General features: G+C 45.8%; 1 protein-coding gene across 15 annotated transcripts in view; it reads left to right on the forward strand.

Annotated features, from left to right (window-relative positions):
- The first annotated feature begins 13,067 nt into the window (after positions 1 to 13,067).
- The window catches only part of MASP2 (MBL associated serine protease 2), a 13,346-nt gene continuing 7,313 nt past the window's right edge, over positions 13,068 to 19,100 (forward strand). For 9 of the 15 annotated variants that reach the window (XM_042831402.1, XM_042831405.1, XM_042831406.1 and 6 more), the window contains exons 1-4: positions 13,068 to 13,173; positions 13,434 to 13,653; positions 15,018 to 15,195; positions 15,381 to 15,512. In XM_042831402.1, the coding sequence (XP_042687336.1) occupies positions 13,169 to 13,173; positions 13,434 to 13,653; positions 15,018 to 15,195; positions 15,381 to 15,512 (535 nt within the window). In that variant the 5' untranslated portion in view covers positions 13,068 to 13,168. The other 6 variants (XR_006170964.1, XR_006170965.1, XM_042831413.1 and 3 more) reach the window with 6 other exon arrangements.

Below are 19,100 nucleotides of genomic sequence, written 5' to 3' on the forward strand. Positions count from 1 at the left end.
CACCTGAGAATAAAGCATGGTGCCTCGGGGACTCGTGTCTGCCTCTGCGTGCCCCGGGGCCCCGCCTCGTCTCCTGGGAGGGTGGGCGGGGCTGTGGGGTGGCGGCCATCTTGTGCGGCCGCCATCTTGTGCGGCGGCCATGAAGGGGAGCGGCCATTTTGGAAGAGGGCTTTGCAGCTGTGAGGAAGCCTGGGGAGAGCAGAGGGTCTTTCTCCTCAATCCTCACTCCAGTGTGGGACTTCCGCAGCTCCTTATGCACCGCGGGGGTCAGGTGAGTGCGTGCAGCCGTGCTGTGGTGAGGCGCAGTCCGAGCACTGGCTGTGCTCTGCAGCAGAGGGGTTTGGGCCTGCAGGGGAGAGCCCTCCCAGGCCTTGTGCCTGTCTCCATCGAGGCTCTGGCTGCAGGGATGTGGAATAGGATGGCTAGGGGCTAAAAGGGGGACCTGGCCCTGCCCTGCCCTTGCTCTGACACCAGGTTATTACCATAGCAGCTCTCTGGGTGCTCTTTGTGTGGAGGAAACCGGCCCCAATCCAGGCTCAGTCCTGCTTCTCTCACAGCTTCTTGGTATCCCATCACCTTGTTTTAAAAACCCTATGGAACTTCTGATTTCTGCTGCTTCACTCCTTGGGTGCCCTTTACTGTTCCCTGAGCAGTGAGGACTACTGCTTTATTTATGTTGGCTTGCTGAGGAACCATCAGAACCTCTATTTTAGATTTGAAAGACAGGGTGGAGATATGAAACGTAGGCTGAAATGTTTGAGTCTATTACAGGCATTTACTTATAGGAGGCAGCTGAGGCCTTGGTATGCGCACTTAGATTTGCACGCATACTTCTGGGGAGAAGGACGAGGGGAGAGGAAAGCGGTTTAAATTTGCTGTTTCCTTTAATTTTTAGCAGTAACGGTTTGAGTTTGGGAGCTGCTTCATCTCTAGGAATGGGAACGCAAAGCAGCAGGCTCCAGTTGCAAGTTTCAGAGCCTGTCATCAGGGCCTGGATGGCCATAGCTAGAAGGAAGGAAGCTAGAAGGTTAGCACTGGTTTGGTTTTGAGCCTTTACGTCTTGTTTCTGGATGCCAGTGACCATGAATTCTCTCATCTGCACAGCAGCATTTTGGGTTTATCAGCAGCCAACCTGTTTTCTTACAGTTGAAATAGCGCTCCCAACTCCCCCACTCTTCCTGAATAATGAGTGGTGCGGTGCTCCACACCAGGTAGGCTGGCTTGCTTATGCCACTGTGTTCTGTGTCAGGTTGTGTTTTCACTGCCTCGTTTGCCATCAAAATTTCTGGCTGTCTGGTTTGCAGGAGAAGCTAGAGCCCCATGGTTTGTTTTATTTTTCATTCCATAATGAAAAATAAGATCCTTGCTGGGGGAACTCAGTGACTCAGTGTATGGGTAATGGGATATGGAGCTTTCCAGCTGTGTTGCCTGAAGCACCCAGCTGGGATGCAGGGGACCTGATTTTATGCCTTGTTTTGCTGATAGCATTCATGTTTTATTATTACCACCGTTTGAATACTTCAGTTTCTTTGTCTTTAAAATGTGCATGATAGCTCTTGTCTATCATTTTTTCTCGGGGTACGTGAATGGCAATCATAGAATCAATAGAATCGTAGAATCACTCAGGTTGGAAAAGACCTTAAAGATCATCGAGTCCAACCATGACCTATCCATGCTACCCTAGCAAGTGCCACAGAAGAGCCAATTATGGCCATTATTGTTATTAAGGCCTGTGTTGCATCATAAGACCAAGATCTTGGAAGTATTCTTGTAGGAACTGCCTTATTATCTACCATCAAATCTGTGATAATAACGCTTATGACTGCGTGCGGTGGAAAGGAGAAACCCTGCAGCACACAGATGCAGGAGCAAGCCCTGTCAGAGACTGCCTTTTCAGCAAGCTGTGCAGGCTGTATTATTTAGTGGTTCCTGGAGGAGAGTGTGGTCAAGCTACTCTCGAGCTTGGAAGTCAAGTTGGAAGTTGAACTCTTCTTTCATCCCTGCAGATGGCTCCTGCTAATGCAAACAGGAGGCACGCTGGCTGAGCACCAAGCAGGAAGCCTGCACCGCCAGTGCACGTGCTGTGGATAGGGGCCAGCACAGTTGAGCCAGCTTCTTTCATCAGTGCTGAAATCAGTGTTTGAGTTGGATGTGATTCCGCAGTTTCCGTGGTCAGTGTGCTGAGGCTGAAGGGCTGCTAGGTCCGCCTGATGGCAGTGTGTGGTATCAGGGAGTGTAGAGTGACAGATCAGGTGGAGCGGGAGGGGTGTAATGAAGGGTTGTAGATGGTGTGTCACACCTGGGTATTTTTTATTTAAATGCTTCGCAGAATAATTGCAAGTCTTGCAGTGGTGTAAGTCAAGTAGAAGGGGCAGTGTGCTGGTGGGTTTTTTTTAATGCAATGGCCAACACATTTTTAAGGCACTGCTCAGGATAATTTTGTGTGTGCATGTGAGCTATCTTGACATTTAGAAAAATTAATTGAAAAAGACATGCATTATTTTCTCAGAAGGACCAGCAGACTTTTACAGTCAGCTTTCACGTACATTTCCTCGCCTAATTCGGTGCGTGGTATGGTTCACAGAATAGAAGGTCCTGTAGAGGTCCCTTCCAACTCTAATGATTCTATGGGGGTATTCAGTGTGTATGTTTGCACTGAACTGTATAACTCCTGGTTATACATAAAGCTGCAGAAGGGTGATGAAATGATCATGGGGCTGAAAACCTGCAGCATATTCAGTAGCAAGGCGAGCTCTGGGTGTGCATATCCTACTTCATGATGAACATGAAGGAGTCTGAGGCAGCTTATTCCTTGTTGAATACAGGGTAAATCTCATTTACCATGAGATCAAAATGTGTATATGTGGATAGATACTGTGCAGGAACTAGCCTGATATTAATTTGAGATTTATTAGCTTCCCTGGTGAGTTGTTTGTATGTCCTTTTAATAGTGAAGATCACGTTTTAATACATGCTGTCAGGGGACATAGCTCGTGGGGAATCAATACTTCAATGCGTTCATTTTCATGCTGGGAAAAAGGAGAGAGTTTCAATCTGATCAGACTTCCCAGGGACACTGTCTGTCTCCAGGTAGCTGGCAAGCGGGTATGAGTTTAGTGGGAAGGGAAGAGTTCCACTTAGTCTGGTGGGTTTGTGTCTGTTTTCAGGTAATGCACAGCCCTTGAGGAACCTTTCTGCAGTTATTGAAAACTGAGGTTAAACCAAAGACTGCAGGGAGAATGAAGAATATGGTTGGCCAAGGTATTTTTGTCCTACACTGTTGTTGTCTTTGGGTCTGCTTAGAGGCACTGAGTGCTGATTTGAAAAGTTGTTAGTCTTATTAAAAAAAACAAGAATCTATTTTGCAGTCGATGGAACATACAGATGCAATATTGGATAAATCTGGGAGAGATCAGCCAGGTTTGTGCTTGAAAATTGAAAATGTAACCTCCTTTTCTTCTCTCGGCTCCTCTGTTCACAGTGCCCCCAGCAGCAGCAAGCTGTGAATGCAGTTTGTGCTCTGTGGAGACTGTTCAGACTGTATGACATCTTCATGTGAGACGTGCAGCACAGGAAATCCTGACCACCTCTTGATGACTTGAGAAAATGTTTCACACAAGGGGTTTTTCCAGTCTTTGCTGAGTTGGAGAGGGGGACATGAGAGGACCATTCTATGATTCTGTGGTCAGGGAGTATTTGCATTAGCCTGGCAGCACAACCAGAAGCCTGTAACCTGGACTTCTGAGGTTCATCTCACACAAAGGGTGATCAGTTTAACTGCCTGCACTGAGCCTGTGAGCTCTCCTGTAGCAGGCACATCTGAGCTGGGTATTCTCTTTGCTGACTCCAGCACCTTTGGAGCTGACTGAGCTCTCATTCTTAGATTTGTATTTCATTTCACAGCCTTGAGAGGGAGGTACCTAATGAAACAAAAGTCACCCTTTCAGTTTCTTTACCATAGGTGCTTAGGAGAGAGCTCTTGGAGTCTGGATTCAAAGCTTCCAACAGGTCTGCTTCCCACTTGTTGCATTACACAGGGCTTGTAGAAAGAGCAAGTATCTGGGAAGTGAAGGAAACTTGAAACATAGTTCAAATCTATGTCGTGTACCTGCCCAGAGAGCGTCTTGTCTTGAGTGATAGACTGGGCTGGGTGAGGGTCTGTGTCTGCCAGGCCTGCAGTGCACAGAGGAGTAAGCAGCTCTGCTGGGAGGGAGCATGTTGTCTCTTTGGCCAGTGGCATTCAGCTGAGAATGAGGAACTGTTGGTTCTAGCTGTATCTTGGGGGCCTGGAGGACTCTTGTTTTGAGCTAATTAATGTTTAATGTAAATTTTAATGTTTAATGTAAAAGCTATAAACAGTGTAGCTGAGAACTTGCCTGAGGTCAAGCCTCCTTCCCATCATCAAATTGTTTCCTGGTTAGATAAGTTTGCTATTAAAAGAGGGTACTTCACCAGGTTGTTCTTGGCTGGTTTATGTTAGTCTCCTCTTGACAGATAGGAAGAAGCCAAGGAGGTCACTGCTGCATGGAGCAAAAATAGTTTGCACATCTGGTTGATTTAGCCATGCTTTTTTTTTTTTTAATGTATTTGCAAGAACAAGTCGTCAGAATAGCTCTAGGTCTATTGTCTGCATTAGCTGGTGAGCCTAGCACAGGCAGCAACCCAATCTGTAGAGGAAAGGAAGGGGGAGTATTTCTACAGTGGCTGTTACACAGAGCTTGTAAGTCTTCTGGTTGGAGCAAGACTGCAGAGTGAAGCCCTGAGGTCAGGGCACGTCCGCATGCTGTGAGCCTCCTTGGCCCTGTGCTGCCAATCCAGTGGGAGCTAAATCAGTTCTGTGCTGAGCCATCCTCTGCCGGAAGCTTAGGTGCAGGTGTACAGACAGGGAGCTGCAGGTGCCTAGGAAACATCAATATTCCCTTCTGGAGCCCAAGGCATGGGGAGCAAGCAGCAGTCTTTTTTGCTGTGAAATACTGGCGTGCAAGCAGCGCTCATCTTTGTGAAGTGATGAATTTACCCACTGCTGGGAGCCAGCGGGCCAGAAAGTGCTTTGTGATTGCTCTTCTGAAAAGGATTAGTGAACCCAGCTCCGTGCCTCGGCAGCAGCTTGTTGTGTGGAGCAGAGCGGGCTGGAGGCACGATGGCTGGGAAGAAATGCCACTGGTGGCTTCTCACTGCATTCCAGAGAAAAAATGAGAATGTCTCTGTATTGCAAAGCAGTCCCAATTGTATGTGACTCACACTGCTGTGTGAGAGGATACAGAGTGAGAGGAGGGAATGTCCTCTTGCTTTAACCATGTTTATGTTTTGACAGTATTCTTGTTATTGCTGAGTTTGGAATTGCTGTACAGGGGAAGTGCCACTGCTTGTGTATACGTGTATATTCTTTTGCTGTAAGTTGTAGCTTCCTTTTTCATTTCCATAGCATCCTTTGTGAAGGAGGTTTTGTGCAGTGATCCTGCTCTGCTAGCATTTTTATGCTTCAAACAAGATTGATCGTGTCTGTTTAACTGGAGGCAGACCAAAGTACCAGCTGATGTATCGAAGATCCTGCAGGAAGTGAGCGGGAGGATCACAGTCTGTAGGACACTTCTCTTCTTATGGCTCCATCCAGATTACAGGGGCTCCATTGCAGGTTGCAGGGGACTCTTCACTCAGACTGTGGGTTTCTCTACCTTTGAGGGATTACAGCCCCAAGGAATGCTCTGGGTAGGAGCAATGTGCCAAGAACACCCTGTCTGTCCGCTCCTCGTATCAGCTGTGGGATCTAGGCAGGCAAGGGCAGGTTAATATGTTTCCTTGTCCGTAAGTCTGGTCTGACAGCTGGTCAGTTTGAGCCGCAGGCCTTCATTGCTTCTGAAATACAGGCCATAAATCAGAGCTGGCACTTGAAAGAAGGATTGTAATGAAGGCTGAAAGATTCAGGGAGAATTGCTTTCCTGAGTCCCATTCCATTTTCACACGTGCACACAAAGGCACTTGCCCTGTCCCTCAGAAACCCATAGCTAGGCTTCACCTCTCAGGGAAGGTAGGTAACTGGTAAATGAGATGTCAAGGGCAAATTGCCCTAGAATTAAGGAGATGATTTCCAAGTTGTTTGAAAGGTCTTAGCACAAAGGCAGAAACCATAAATAAGGAGCACTTTGGAATGTCAGAGGCAGCCTCGTGGGCTGCTAGGGACTTCCTGTGCAAGGTACAGAGCCAAGGCAGCAGGCTGTGAGCGGGTCCTGCCTGGCCTGTGTGCAGCACAGTACGTGGTGCCCCAGGATGGCAACTGAGAGCAAGTTAGCCCAAGAGCTGTGTGAAATGTGCTTTTAAAGAAACTGCCTCTTAGCCAGAGACTCACAGGGGCAACTTGCAGCAAGGGACATTTGGCCAAAGACACCGCTGTTGCAGCAGGTGTTTGCCTGTTGTTTTACTCTGTTACTTTTACTCTGTGTATTTGTTTGTTGAGTAAATGGTGCTCCGTTGGTGTCATTGGAAAGGTGAGAACAACTTGAAGAATGAGGAGTCCTGCTGGGAGATGGCCCTTGGTCGGCTGCCCATTGCACTGCCCCGTGTTCTCACAGGTACAGAGCCAGGAGACTCCACAAGGCTTTCATATTGGTAAACCAGTTGTTTAATTAGTTGCGTCAGTCTTGCAGAAGAGCTTGCAACATACGTAGAAGAAGTGAAATGCAAGAGAAGGAAAGTGAAGGAGCATGTGATGGGCAGGGCCATGAGCAGAGTAGCCGTGCTGAAGTGGTTGTGAGTCTGCAGACTTTGAGATTCAGCTAAGCTGAGAGCTTGCAAATTCAAATTCCTGGCCTGCCTGAAGAATGCAGCGGATTAGGGGGAGTAAATTACAGTGATACAAAAATAAAAACCTCATACTCTTGAGACTTTCTTAAATGAAAATACGTTTTGAAACGAAAATCCATTCGGTCCATCTGTATCCCATTACTAAGTTGGGGTTGTCATCCATTTTCATTAGATGGGGCCTGAGCGTGTGGGTGGTGACTGAGGCCCAGGCAGCTGCCCTGGCCACCAGGCTGAAAAGCAGCATGTGGAAAAGCCTAATGTATGTTAACAGGCTTCAGAGACCAAAATTGAAAGAGTAATGGCCCGTCTGCATGCGGTAGCCTCGATGAGACATACTCTCAGCACCAATCTGTCAGCTGCAATTTTGGGTCATTACTGTGCTGCTAAGCAGAGGCTAACAGACAAGTCAGAGAGTAATCTGACTTCAGCAAGAATAATTCTCCAAGCCCTGCTAGCACTCTGGCTCAGTTTCCTTCTTGCTAACATGCCTCAAACAAAGTATCTGACTTTCCTCCCCCAGGGCTTCCTCCTACCAGGCTTCAGGAGATCCCAGCCAAACATTTAAATTGCATGAAATGATCTTTTAATTTGCTGGCTTCTCAGAGACTGTATTGCTCTTGCCCCTTCAGATAAACTCATGTATAGCAAGACCTAAATGAAGCAAGCCCTGGATGTCTGGTGGCTAGTGAAAGTCTCTGGCACATGATAGGACTGGAACCATTTAGGATATGCTTTTCCAGACTGTGCTTAATTTTAAGTTAGAAGGCTAGAGGCTGCCTTCACTTACCAGCAGGACTGATGCCTCCAGGGCATGTCAGCAATTTCTAGTGTTTGCTGTTGTGGTTTTTCTTTTGTTTTTTTTTGTTTTTTTTTTTCCTATACACAGCTTTGAGACTCAGCAAGTTGTGGGGTGATAACAGGTGTCACTGTGTCCAGCAGGTCTGAGAACTTCACAGGTATCATCACGCTCAGCAGTAACCTCATAATCCAGGGAGTATTTGTGTGCCAACACCTGAAAAATTGATTTTGTGCAGTCAGGTTATGGCTCTGCCTACCTCCAAAATGCAGATTTTTCTGAGGCAGCACACACTGCTGTGCTAGCATGAGCATGTGCTAGCATCACTCCTCCTTTGCAGTGCTTCTGTTTAAGTTGTGCTTTTTGAAAACTGTGTATTAATGCAATTATTTTCTGTTGCAGATTTCCTCTGCTGTTCAAGCTTTAATCATGACTTCTGCAGAAACATCAGTGCTGTGAATTTCACTAACCCTGCTGAAAGACAAGAAGGAAACAGGTAACTGTCCCACTCATCTGAAAGAATTAGTTAAGCTTCTCTATTCAGCAGCAGCAATTTCACCTCAGTCTGTTTGTCATCACCCAAAACAAAAGCACACGGGAACAAAAGATGGTTTGCTGTTTATTGCTTTTTGGAGATTTCCGTAAGAAAAGCAAATGTGGGCGGAGAAGCTGAGGAATAAAGTGTCTGCAGGACAAAGTTCTTACCTACAATGTAAAATTTTCTTTTTCCTTATAGCAAGATGCAAGAGTTTTAAGGTGGAACTTGGACAAAATTGAACTCAGATCTTCTGAACAGAAAGACACTGGCAGTTTGAGTGCTTCCAGTTCTTCTGGGCAGAAAAAAAAATGCCATTCCTGCCTGAGAAGTCAGACAGATAAGGCCAGTGTTTGCAGAAGGCAATATATCTACAAGGTGCCACACGTATCCCTAATTTGTTCTCCAAAGAGAAGAGAGTAATCAGGGATCTCAGACCTTGGGAAAAGGGTTGAATTGAAGTAGTTGGGGAAAAGCACATTGCTCCATCGAGGTGGTAAGGACAAGTTTATTGCAGCTGGTTGCTTAGCAGGTACTTTGGTTTTTCATGGAGTGCTGCAGGCGTTTTGATATAAGGGTTCTGACTGTTGGCTCTGACATGGCCTTCAATCTGTTTTCTTCAAGGCAGGAATGAGGTTATGTGTATTCAGTGAGGGGTTTAGCCACAGGGAAGATCTGTCCATTTCAATATATCACTCTAGCTCTTTAGTGTCTGAGCAATAGCTCTTACTTTGGGAGTGCTTTGGACTGGCTTTATTGTTTGTCTAGATCAGAGGGTAATAGCCTCTATGTTAGAAAAAAAAATGAGGTTATGGGCAACTGCAGAGGAAGAGAAATAATGAAAAATGTTCTTGAGTAGACCACAGGTGAGTGGAAAATGCATTTGAATGCATATATTGACAAGAACCCTGTGGATTTAATGAATTCCCCAGTCCCAATGCTGTTGACACCTTTTCCTTAGCACATTTCTCAACTTTTCCCTCTTGCGTGAAGGGGGAAGCAGCCTCAGGACTTCACCATTTCTGTCAGTCTCAGCTAGTTTCTTTGCAGTGTAATTACTGTACAGAGAAAGAGCAGTCATGAAAAAAGAAGGAAGAAATCAAAGTGAGATGAAAATGAAGAAAAGCAGGCAAAGGCAGACCTTGTCCTCTCAGATGAGAATGACTTGTCTGCTATGTTTTTGGTGTGGAAGATGAAGCCTGGGTGCTTGTTTGTGTGAACCCTAAGCCTGCCTTTCCTGCTTTAAGACCTTCTGCTGGACAAGAGGGAGGTGTTAGATGTGTGTTATTCACCCGTCCCCTTGTTCCTCTCAGTGTTTTGCAGGCTGGCTTCCCCAAGTGAAATGTGTTGGCCGTGCCTGTAACGTGCATGGCATTGCTGCCTGGGTAGTAGACATCAGTTTGTTTCAGAGCTTCGGCTCTGGCTGTATCTGAGCTGTAACCAAATTCTTTTCCCAGCACAAACAGATGCTCCAGCGAAGTCACCGACCTGGAGCCAGCCCAGCAGACATTGCAGCTACTATGGATGTGGGTGGCAGTAAGATGGTAGCTTTGTAAACTAGCTATATTTTTAGGAGTCAGGCCCATGGGACTGGTGAGGCAGGGAAGATGGCCGACAGGGAAAGAGACTTTTCTAGAAGGCAGACTGGTGTGATCAGTACATCCTACCTGTGTGCTGTCATACTTTCTCCCAGAGGAAACAGTACACACAGTGTGGGGCTTTACCCTGGAATTGATATGGTGATGTGTGTAAATACATTCAGGAGATGGGAAGGAGGAAAGGATACTCTGGTTGAAGAGAGAAAGTGTCTTGCCCCAGTGCATGAGCTTTTCTGCCTGATGTTTTTACCTTGGCAAGGTTTTTTTTTTCTATTTCACAGCAGCAAGGCTCTCCCCTTACCTCGCTCCATGCTCTGCTTGCTCCATCTGTGTGCTTGTCTTTTGATGTCAGTCACGCTATCTGATTTGTAATGAGGAAACAACGCCTTTTTTTCTGTCGCATCCTTCCCCCAGTCCTCTGAACACCTCAGTGCAGAAGGATTGAATTTAGCCACGGAACAGCAAGCTGCAAAGCAACCTCTCTGGGGCTCTGTGGAGCAGCTGGCATTTGAGAAATAAGAGGCAATGGGGAACAACGTCTTTGGGGATCACAGCAGTCAGCTGTTACACTCATTTGCTCTCCAAGTTTATGACACAAGGATAGCCAGTGCTGTGTTAGACAAATGCACTGTCACATCTTAAAAGCTGGGAAGGTCTGTGTGGGCTTTTCCTCCATTCATTAACCAGCCTTTCTCGTTGTCATGTTCTTGTGCTTCAAATGAGGAGGCACGTTAGATGGTCACCTAGGTGGTTCTGCTTATTATACCTGAATCAGCTGTGATCAGTTGTCACCGTGCTTCTGGGAGTGCTGCTGTCAGACTACAAGAGCTGCCTCTCAAAAACCCAGACATGGTTTTCTCCCTAGGCTCAGGACATCCAAGTCAAGACTTCTGGAGGTGGTGTCTTGTTTTGCTTGGTCCATTTGACAATGGAGCTGTCTGAGACCTTTCTGATCAGGTGTTTTTGGGGCGGCACTGACTTTACTGCTAGGAGATCTCAGTGCTTGCCCTGTGATTGTCTTACCATAGGAACATAGCTTTGGCACAATTTTTATCAGGTGGTACTTTTCCTAGATTCAATGTCAAATAGTTACATCAAGACTTAACCTGGATCTCACACAGCTTTGATGGCGAACCTCTGCTTTCCACTTTTTCCTCTTTTCAGTTGATTCCTGCTGCTGTCTGGTTTTGCAGGGAAAGGGGAGATCGGTTCTGTGGACCATGGAGGTGTCAGCCTGAAGGACACTGTGTTGGCTGAGCTCTGCTCTTGCTGATTTATTCATGTGTCTGGCTCAGCTGTCTGCATTTGCTGTTGCCTCAGGAGGGATTTGAAACCTCTCCTTTATAGACCTCAAAGGTAACAGTAGTAAAAGCATATTCTGAGACACAGTACAGGGACTGAAGGAGAGTGTGGGCACGCACAGGGTCATATCTCTATCTTTTGCTATTCCGCGTTCCTCCAATCCACAGAATTTTTCTTCAAGGAATAGACTTTTCAGAACCTCAGCTTTCACATTTGCTGGTGGTTCTCCTGAAAATGATGGCTTGCATTTGTACTGCCTCAGTCCTTAAGCACGAAAAGAGACAGGAGCGCAGGAAGACAGCCGGGCAGACTTGGCAGAGACATCTGTCATTTCACATAACACCCAAGCTTCCTAAAGTGGGTCAGTAACTTTGCAAGTCACAGACATCTGGAAACGGCAGTGACACGGATGAAGTCTGCTCAGCCTTCAGGCTGGCTTTTAGGCCTGTTCAGACAGAAGGGAAATGGTTGGCAGGAGGAGCACCTGCAGGGCCAGGTTAGCCATCCCAGTGCTCAGGATCCTGCTGTACCTGGCTAGCTGATGCAGCCTTTTGCAGCTGGAAGAGTTCCAGGCAAAGAAACAGGACGCACAGAAACAGTGCTTTTGGCATTGTTCATGTCAGGTGCTGAGGACTAAACACACAGCAGCCTTTTCTCTCCAAAGATCACACTGGAGGAAAGCCGGTGTATATCAGGCATTCACAGTTTTTTCAGCTTTCAGGATTACAGATTAAGTCAAGTTTCTTGTTTCTGTGCTAGGTAGCCTCTGGCTTCAGAGGCTCCATCAAATTTGAGACTGTGGGAAGCATTTCATACCTAAGATCAGAATTTACTTTCCATGCCTCTGTTACTAAACTGAGCAGGAAGCCTGGTAGGAAACACTCCTGGAAGTATTTGCCTGTAGGATTTGGGTACCAGTTCAGTTAGGAATGTACTGATGTTTGCAAAACTTTCTTTTCCAGAAAGAGTGAAATAGTGGATCCTGAGAAAAGCTAATCCCCTCTGAGTTTGTGTCCATTAACCATGCTTGTGGCAACTGCTGTTACTCAATTGATTACTGTTGCTGGTTGCTCCTTCGCTCTTATTAAATGGCATTTTCTGATTGCAGTCTGCTAGATGGTTTCTTGGCTTTAGTTTTGCTCGTGTAATAACTCCTGCTTTCCTGCCAGCTCCAAATTCACTGCCTGGGGTAATGCTTTTTGGCTGTTCGAAAATGGATATGAAAAGGTATCCATTTAATTACACAATATCTCAGTATAAATTGCCTGCATGCATAGTGTGGGAGTCTGTTCCCTGCTGCAAATTAGCTTCCCTGCTCTCTGTCCATTTTTGTTGGGGAGAGGTGGGATCCATGTTCTACTGACGCCAGCGCTGGATTTTCACCCTTATTTGTGCTTACCCCCATATCCACGGGCACAGAAGTTCTGTAGGAAACCTGAATGCTGTTTTTGGAGGAAAGTATCTGTGAGCAGTGGAATTAATAAAGCTTTTTGTCCTTTACTACTGGCCCTTCCAGTTGAATTCCTTGCGGGGTCTGTTAGGGTTTATTTGGATGTCGTAGCAGTGTGAAATTCCTCTGAAGACTCCCAGTACCTAAAAGGTGTTTGAGTTGATTTGCTATCTTTTCTATCTCCAAGACTCCTTGGTAATAGGAAATTATTTTTCTCTCCATCCACCTGTTTCCATTACATTAACGTTCCTGAAACTGTTTCTCTTCTGTCAGATTTAGTAGAAATTATGCTGTGTAACCTAGCATATGTGAGCACAGAATAAATTTTCTTGTTTCTGTAGCAAGCCAGGTTCAAAAGACCTTTTTTACCTTGCTGGTGTTCTAGGGTGGATAGGATAAAAAGCCATCCACACACAGAAATGAGGTGTGGAGCAGATCTGTCTGCCTCTGCCTGTTGCTGACTGGGGCCTCATGTGCTGAACGTAAGCCCGGTTTTCAGTAATTGCTGTTCCCAGAACTCAGCAGGCTGGAGGCGGGTGGAAGGAAGATAAACATCAGAGTTCAACATCCAGACAAACACAGCAGAGCACACAATAAATACATCCACCCCGAAATGCAAAAACATCAGAGGAGGTTCCTGCCCCCAGGGCTCTGAGCAGAGCAGGCTCAGGCAGGAGAGCAGCAGGATGAGGTGAGTGCTGTCACAGCAACCTGCCCTGCTCCTCTGGCCACCTGGGCCTGAAGAGGCACGAGTGTGAGTCTCATCTTGTCTCGCTGTTGCTGCACTGTGGTTTCTTCTATTACCAAGTGAGAAGGGTGTCCGGGCATAAGGATTTCATCTAGTGCTGGCATATCTGTGATCTGGTACCGAGATGAGCTTCTTGGATGTGTGGTGTTTGGGGTGTGATTGAGTTGACACTCAATGTCTGTTCATTTGTTCCTTTGAGGCAGGCTGCTTCTCTTGCTAGCTGTGCTTTGTGGTGGAGTAAACAGCAGCGTTGTGCTGCAGAAAATGTATGGGAGGATCACATCTCCTAACTTCCCCAGTACCTACCCAAATCACAAGGAGAGAACGTGGAATGTTACCGTCCCCAGAGGATATGCTGTCCGCATCTACTTCACCCACTTCAACCTGGAGCTGTCCTACCAGTGTGAATACGATTACGTGAAGGTATGTGTAGGGCAGGTGGCTGTGTGGCCTGCTGCACTCTTTAAAACTGTGCGTGTGTGATCCTGGCCATGTGCAAGGACAACAGAGCTGTTGTAAGCAGATGCTTCTAGTATGCTAGTGAAGTTTGGGCTCGGTTGATTTATGAATGATGTGTTTATGGAGGCCTGTGTGACCATGATTGTCACATTAAAACATTTAGAACTTGAGGGTTTTGTGCTCAGAAAATTCTGAAATTCCCTTCTTGCGAAGCAAAAAGTTTGTGATGTTGCCCAGGCCAACAGTTGAGCTTCATTTTTCTAAAGTTCTACTGTGTGCTTTAAATTAACATGTAGTGCTTTACAGAGGAGTAATGGGAGACTGCAAAGGTGTAAGCGATAGTCTAAACAAGATACCGTCAGCTTGTCCAAACGTGCATTTGCAACCCTTGCTGTCTGCTTTTGCTAGCTAATGTGAGAAACAACGTCAGGAAAAAGAGATACTGGCTTTGGGAAGTGCTTGCATGTTTTTTGAGCATTATCCCTGAAATGTTTGTGCTCCACATACTTTAGCCTAAGCAGCCCTGTTGCTCATTTAAGGCCATCCCACCACTGCCTCGGTTTGTTGTTTGGATAGACCTGGTCCCATCGATGAGGGAGCTGTGTACAGAGAAAGCTTGCAAAGGTGATGTACTGACAGTACTTTAGCATCTGATGGAACCAAATCAGGTGGACTTGATACTGTTTTGGAAGATCTCATTTCCGTAATTTAATGTGACAAGTTGCTGCCATTGCTGTGTTGTTGCTGTGGTTTTCTTTGGACAGGACAGAAAACCCATTTCTGATCATCTGTAGTATATGCAATTTTGTCATGACCATGACCCGTGTATCAGAACATCTGTCTTACATTACAAACACGAGATAAATGAAGAGCTCAGACTGTAATAAGTGAATCATAGAGCACATGAGTCACTAATTTAAAGAGACCTTTTGTTATATGTTTTGAATGTATCAGTGTATGAAACCTTTCTACCCCAGTTGTCTCTAGCTTTGTCCTCACTTAGGTCTGCTGTACACAAAGATTTCACTGTCACTGAAAGTGTGAAGTTAACAAGAACTTTCTGTATAATAAGCAAAGCATGGTGCTGGGAGCCCAGGTTGGCTTCACAGCTTTGTGGGAGGCCTCTGAAAAGAAAAGGGGAGCTTAATTCACAGAGAACAAGGGAAGTCCTTGTGTGTCGCTGTATCTGGGTTAATTTCCAGAAGCATCTTTTGAGAACATCCAGGTCTAGAAATGTCTTGAACGTCCTTTCACATTCCATTAAGAACTTGCTCTCCAATACACGGCAGCAAAGCTCTGTGATCATCTGGTAAATTTCTGTTTTGCAGCTAAGCTCCAATGGGAAGACCTTGGCTACGCTGTGCGGACGGGATAGTACTGACACCGAGGAGGCTCCAGGCAACAAAACATACATCTCTGTTGACAACACCCTCATGGTTGTATTTCGGTCTGACTACTCCAATGAGAAGCCATTCACGGGCTTTGAGGCCTTCTATGCTGCTGAAGGTAAGAGCCCAGCCCCTCCTGTAGGTGGAAGAGAAACAGCTGTGGTGGGGTTGGTGCTTCCATGTGCTCGCACACACTGTGGCTCCTGTGTTAGGTGCCAGAAGGTCTTGTATGGAGATGTTGCTCGAAGTGAAACAAAGTTAAAAGGTGTTGATTGCCTAATTCTTCTATGCTTCACCCATTAGATATCGATGAGTGCAAACAGCTGTTTGATGGTGAGCCCCTCTGCAATCATTTCTGTCACAACTATGTGGGGGGCTACTATTGCAGCTGTCGGATTGGCTACATACTGCATGAGAACAAGAGGACGTGCACAGGTGAGTTCTTGCAGATCAAGAGATACTTTCCTGTCTACAGCATCTGCCTAAACTTAGTCACAGCATCAAAATCAAAGCAGCCTTTTACTGTTGTTGCTTTTAACATCCCCTATGGGCCTGGTGCAGCTGGGAGGAGCTGTAGGGGCTTAGGGCTGTGAGCAGTGACTGTGTTTGCTGTGGGCTAATGGCAGCCATGAGGGCAATCAACATTGTGTCATAGCAGAATGGTGCATTGGCAGTTTTCAGGTCCAGAAGAGAAGCCATTGGCTGTCAGAGTGTGAAGGTAACATTTTTTGGCTACTTCTTAGTCAGCATGCACCTGTGTTCAGCTGTAGACAGGCTGAACGTAGAAGAAAGAAACTCATTGTCTGCTGCCCACTACAGACACTTCCAAACTTTATGGCTGCCAGTGCAGCCAGCCTTGCAGCACTGAGTATATCATGCTGTCCGGGTGCTGAGGGACTGAGTGTTCTGGACCTGAGTTAGTAGATGTGCTGAAAAAAACTTAACAATCAGATTGCCAAGTCTAATGGAGAAAGATTTTGCTTACTGTCCCTGGAGGGACCCAGGCTGAGGAGCAGTGCAGTCTGCTTATCACTGACACCAGATACAACCAGATACAATCATCCTCTCATTAAATAAAAGACAAGGCCAAGCACAAGTCTCTTTTTCAGGAGGTTATACAGCGTGAGATTTATCCAGCTGACTCCTGCCTGGCTGTGTTGTTCAGTGCACAGCTGGGGAAGGCTTATCGTTTGGTAGGCAGGAAAGTCTGAATCAGTGCAGTGATGAGCTCCTCAGGATTCACATTGTCTGCAGTGAATTGTGTGCCTACACATGCTATCAGATTAATCCTCTGTGAGTGCAACTTTGCCCACTTAGAGCTGAATCCTGTCTGAAAAGAACCAGCACACAATGCTCACAAAAATTGTCATAATAGTTTGTGCTTCCCAGTGCTGAAAATCAGACCTGGCTGTAACTTGCACTGCTTAACTGACATTTGGCTTCCCATCTTTACCCCATTACAACCCTTCTCCAGCCATGGCTGTCTGGATCTGATGCAGAATTCAAACTCTTCATGTTTTTGGTGCATTAACAGACCTATTCATTGTTCACCTTCTTCCTAAAGCGATGACTTGTAACAGAAATGTATTGGTGATACAGAAGGGCTGGGCTACAATGCTACTGAGAGGTGGAGCCATGCATTGGGAGTTACTATGGCACAGCTGAGGAGTTGGAACTTGTTCACATTTCGGGGGGGCCTTCGGATGAAAGTTCCAGCCCCTGGGCTGGGCTGCAAAGCAAAGGTCTCTGCAGATCGTCCTTAAGAGATGAGGGCAAAAGCTGCCCCTTTGATTTTGGTCCCTGCCTGAGCGCTCTGATATTGACAGGCTTTTTTTTTTTTTTTTTCCTTTATTTTCCAGCGTGAAATAATTAAGCTTCTCCTCGCTTAGGCAGAGATGGATACAGATGTGCTGGAAAAAGCTGGTTTGCCCTCCCCTGTGGCTTTCCTGTTGCAGTCCAACTAAGGGGGCTGCAGGCTTCTCTTGTTTCCTTGCCTCTCAGACCTCCTTCCTCCAGCCAATAAAGAGGCCATTACTTGTTGAAAGCTCATGCTATCCTGTGGGCATTCATTTTCTTGCATTTCCTGTGTGTCACTAGTGAAAGAAGGAAGAAGATAATGGAGGCTGATAAAAGAAGGCCTCTGGCCATATCTCTGTTGTGAACCCAGTCTTATTGCCGAAGTTCATTCTGGTGAACAAAGCCTCAGATTGACAGGAATTAGGTAAAATGATGTGAATGTCACCAGGGCGGCTTCGGAGAGAACTTGTGAAGTCAGCAGTGCCCTGACCAAAATAGGTGCAGCGCAAAGGCATTGTGGCACTGATAGGTTCTGCCTCATTTCCTTTTGGCTGTACTATCTTTGGGCAGGGGCTGCTTTCCTGCAGCGTGTTGGAGGAGCATCATGCTTGCTTCTTTGTCAGACACCGCAGTTCCCCAGTTCTGTGGAGGGAATTATGATAATCTCAAGTGAGAGCTGAACGTGGCAGAGCTGAGCAGCCCAGGTGAATAGCTGGTAGAGAGATGCTGCAGGAGCTGATCTGGGGGTGGAGTTGTGCAAGTGATTACCAGGACTTACTTCTCTGTGCTTAATTTTGTTGAGAAGCTGCTTTATGATCACAATGAATTTGTGACCAAAGCAGCTTGAGTTTTTGCCAGTGGTTCAGTGGTACAATTTATGATCCACGTTCCTTGAGATACCTAATAAGCCAGTGACAGTGGAGTTGCAAATTTTGAGGGGGTCATTTTTCAGAATGAAGCCTCTGGCAAACAGCTCACTGCAGTTCTAATAAAATATGGCCTGAGCATAATTGAGCACTCTCTGGACATCTCTAAAGCATAGACTGAGAAGTCAAGGAACAGTATTTCTGCTGTGAGATGTTCAGAAATTATTTGATCCTTTTTGTGCTGAATAGTTTATGACTTTCTTCCTTGCAGACTGATGGATAATAAAGATACTGCCCTGACACAGGGATCTCCCAGCAGCTGCATTGAGGAGGTAATGAGAAAAGTAAGGTCCAGTCTAGGTTTTTTCATCTTCAGGCTGCAAATTTCCTTTGACTAGCACAGAGTATCTTCTGTTGGGTCAGCTAGTTTTGGCCATGTGAACTCCAGAGTTTATTGGTGATGACTACACATTTTCCAAACCATATGGTGAAAATCCCCCATCAAAATTAGGAATCTGAAGGTAAAGAAGAAAGATACAGTAAAGCATGAAGAATTACCAGTTTTGTATTATTTCTTTTTATTTCATTATATGTCCCTTTGCTTCTTTTATTACTAGAGGAGGTAAAACCACCTTTGGAAACTGAGCTGGATAGTTATACGTAGTGTTTTTCTATCTCTACATACATGTATATATGTGTACATATTACCAAACAATGTCCTCTTCTCATGATTTTATGAGGAGCTTTTGCCTAATAATATTCCTTCAAATGTACTCTAGGGAAAGAAAGTTATTGGTTGTTCCTGTAAATAGAAGCCAGGTGATGCTGCCTTCTAGCTTTGAGCTTCATGCAGGGGAATCTAACTTCACCAACCTGCGTACTCTTCTTTATACAGTAGATCCCATGCATGCTGAAGGAAGAAAATGGTTTTGTAAGTAAGGAAGGCTTTGTAGGTAGGGAAGGATTCTGATGCAGAATTAGCATTAGATTTGAGGTTTTTCCTTTCTAATGATTTCCTAAGGGCATTAGGGGTGTGAAGATAGTACTTGTTACATTGTGGCACGTGTGTTTAGGATAAGACTTCACACAGAGTCTTTTTCCACACTGAAGGATTTTATTCTTTTATTCCTTTCTCTTCCTATCATTGCCTCTAGACTGCTCTGGAGGCTGTAGAACAGGGACAGACACTGTCAACATGAGGAGATGTCAGTTTTTAAGAGGAATGGATTTTTTTCTGCTGAGATGGCTGTGAGCTATCAACTGCTGAAGTTGCACATCAGGTAGGTTTTGAGGTGCTTCTTAACCTGGGTTTGCAGCAGGTAGAAGGAAGCATTACAGCAGGTAGAAGGAAGCATTACAG

Source organism: Centrocercus urophasianus, unplaced genomic scaffold (assembly GCF_019232065.1).
Source record: "Centrocercus urophasianus isolate 14NV4802_14NV808 unplaced genomic scaffold, USGS_Curo_1.0 seq_36, whole genome shotgun sequence".
NCBI classification, from domain to species: domain Eukaryota; kingdom Metazoa; phylum Chordata; class Aves; order Galliformes; family Phasianidae; genus Centrocercus; species Centrocercus urophasianus.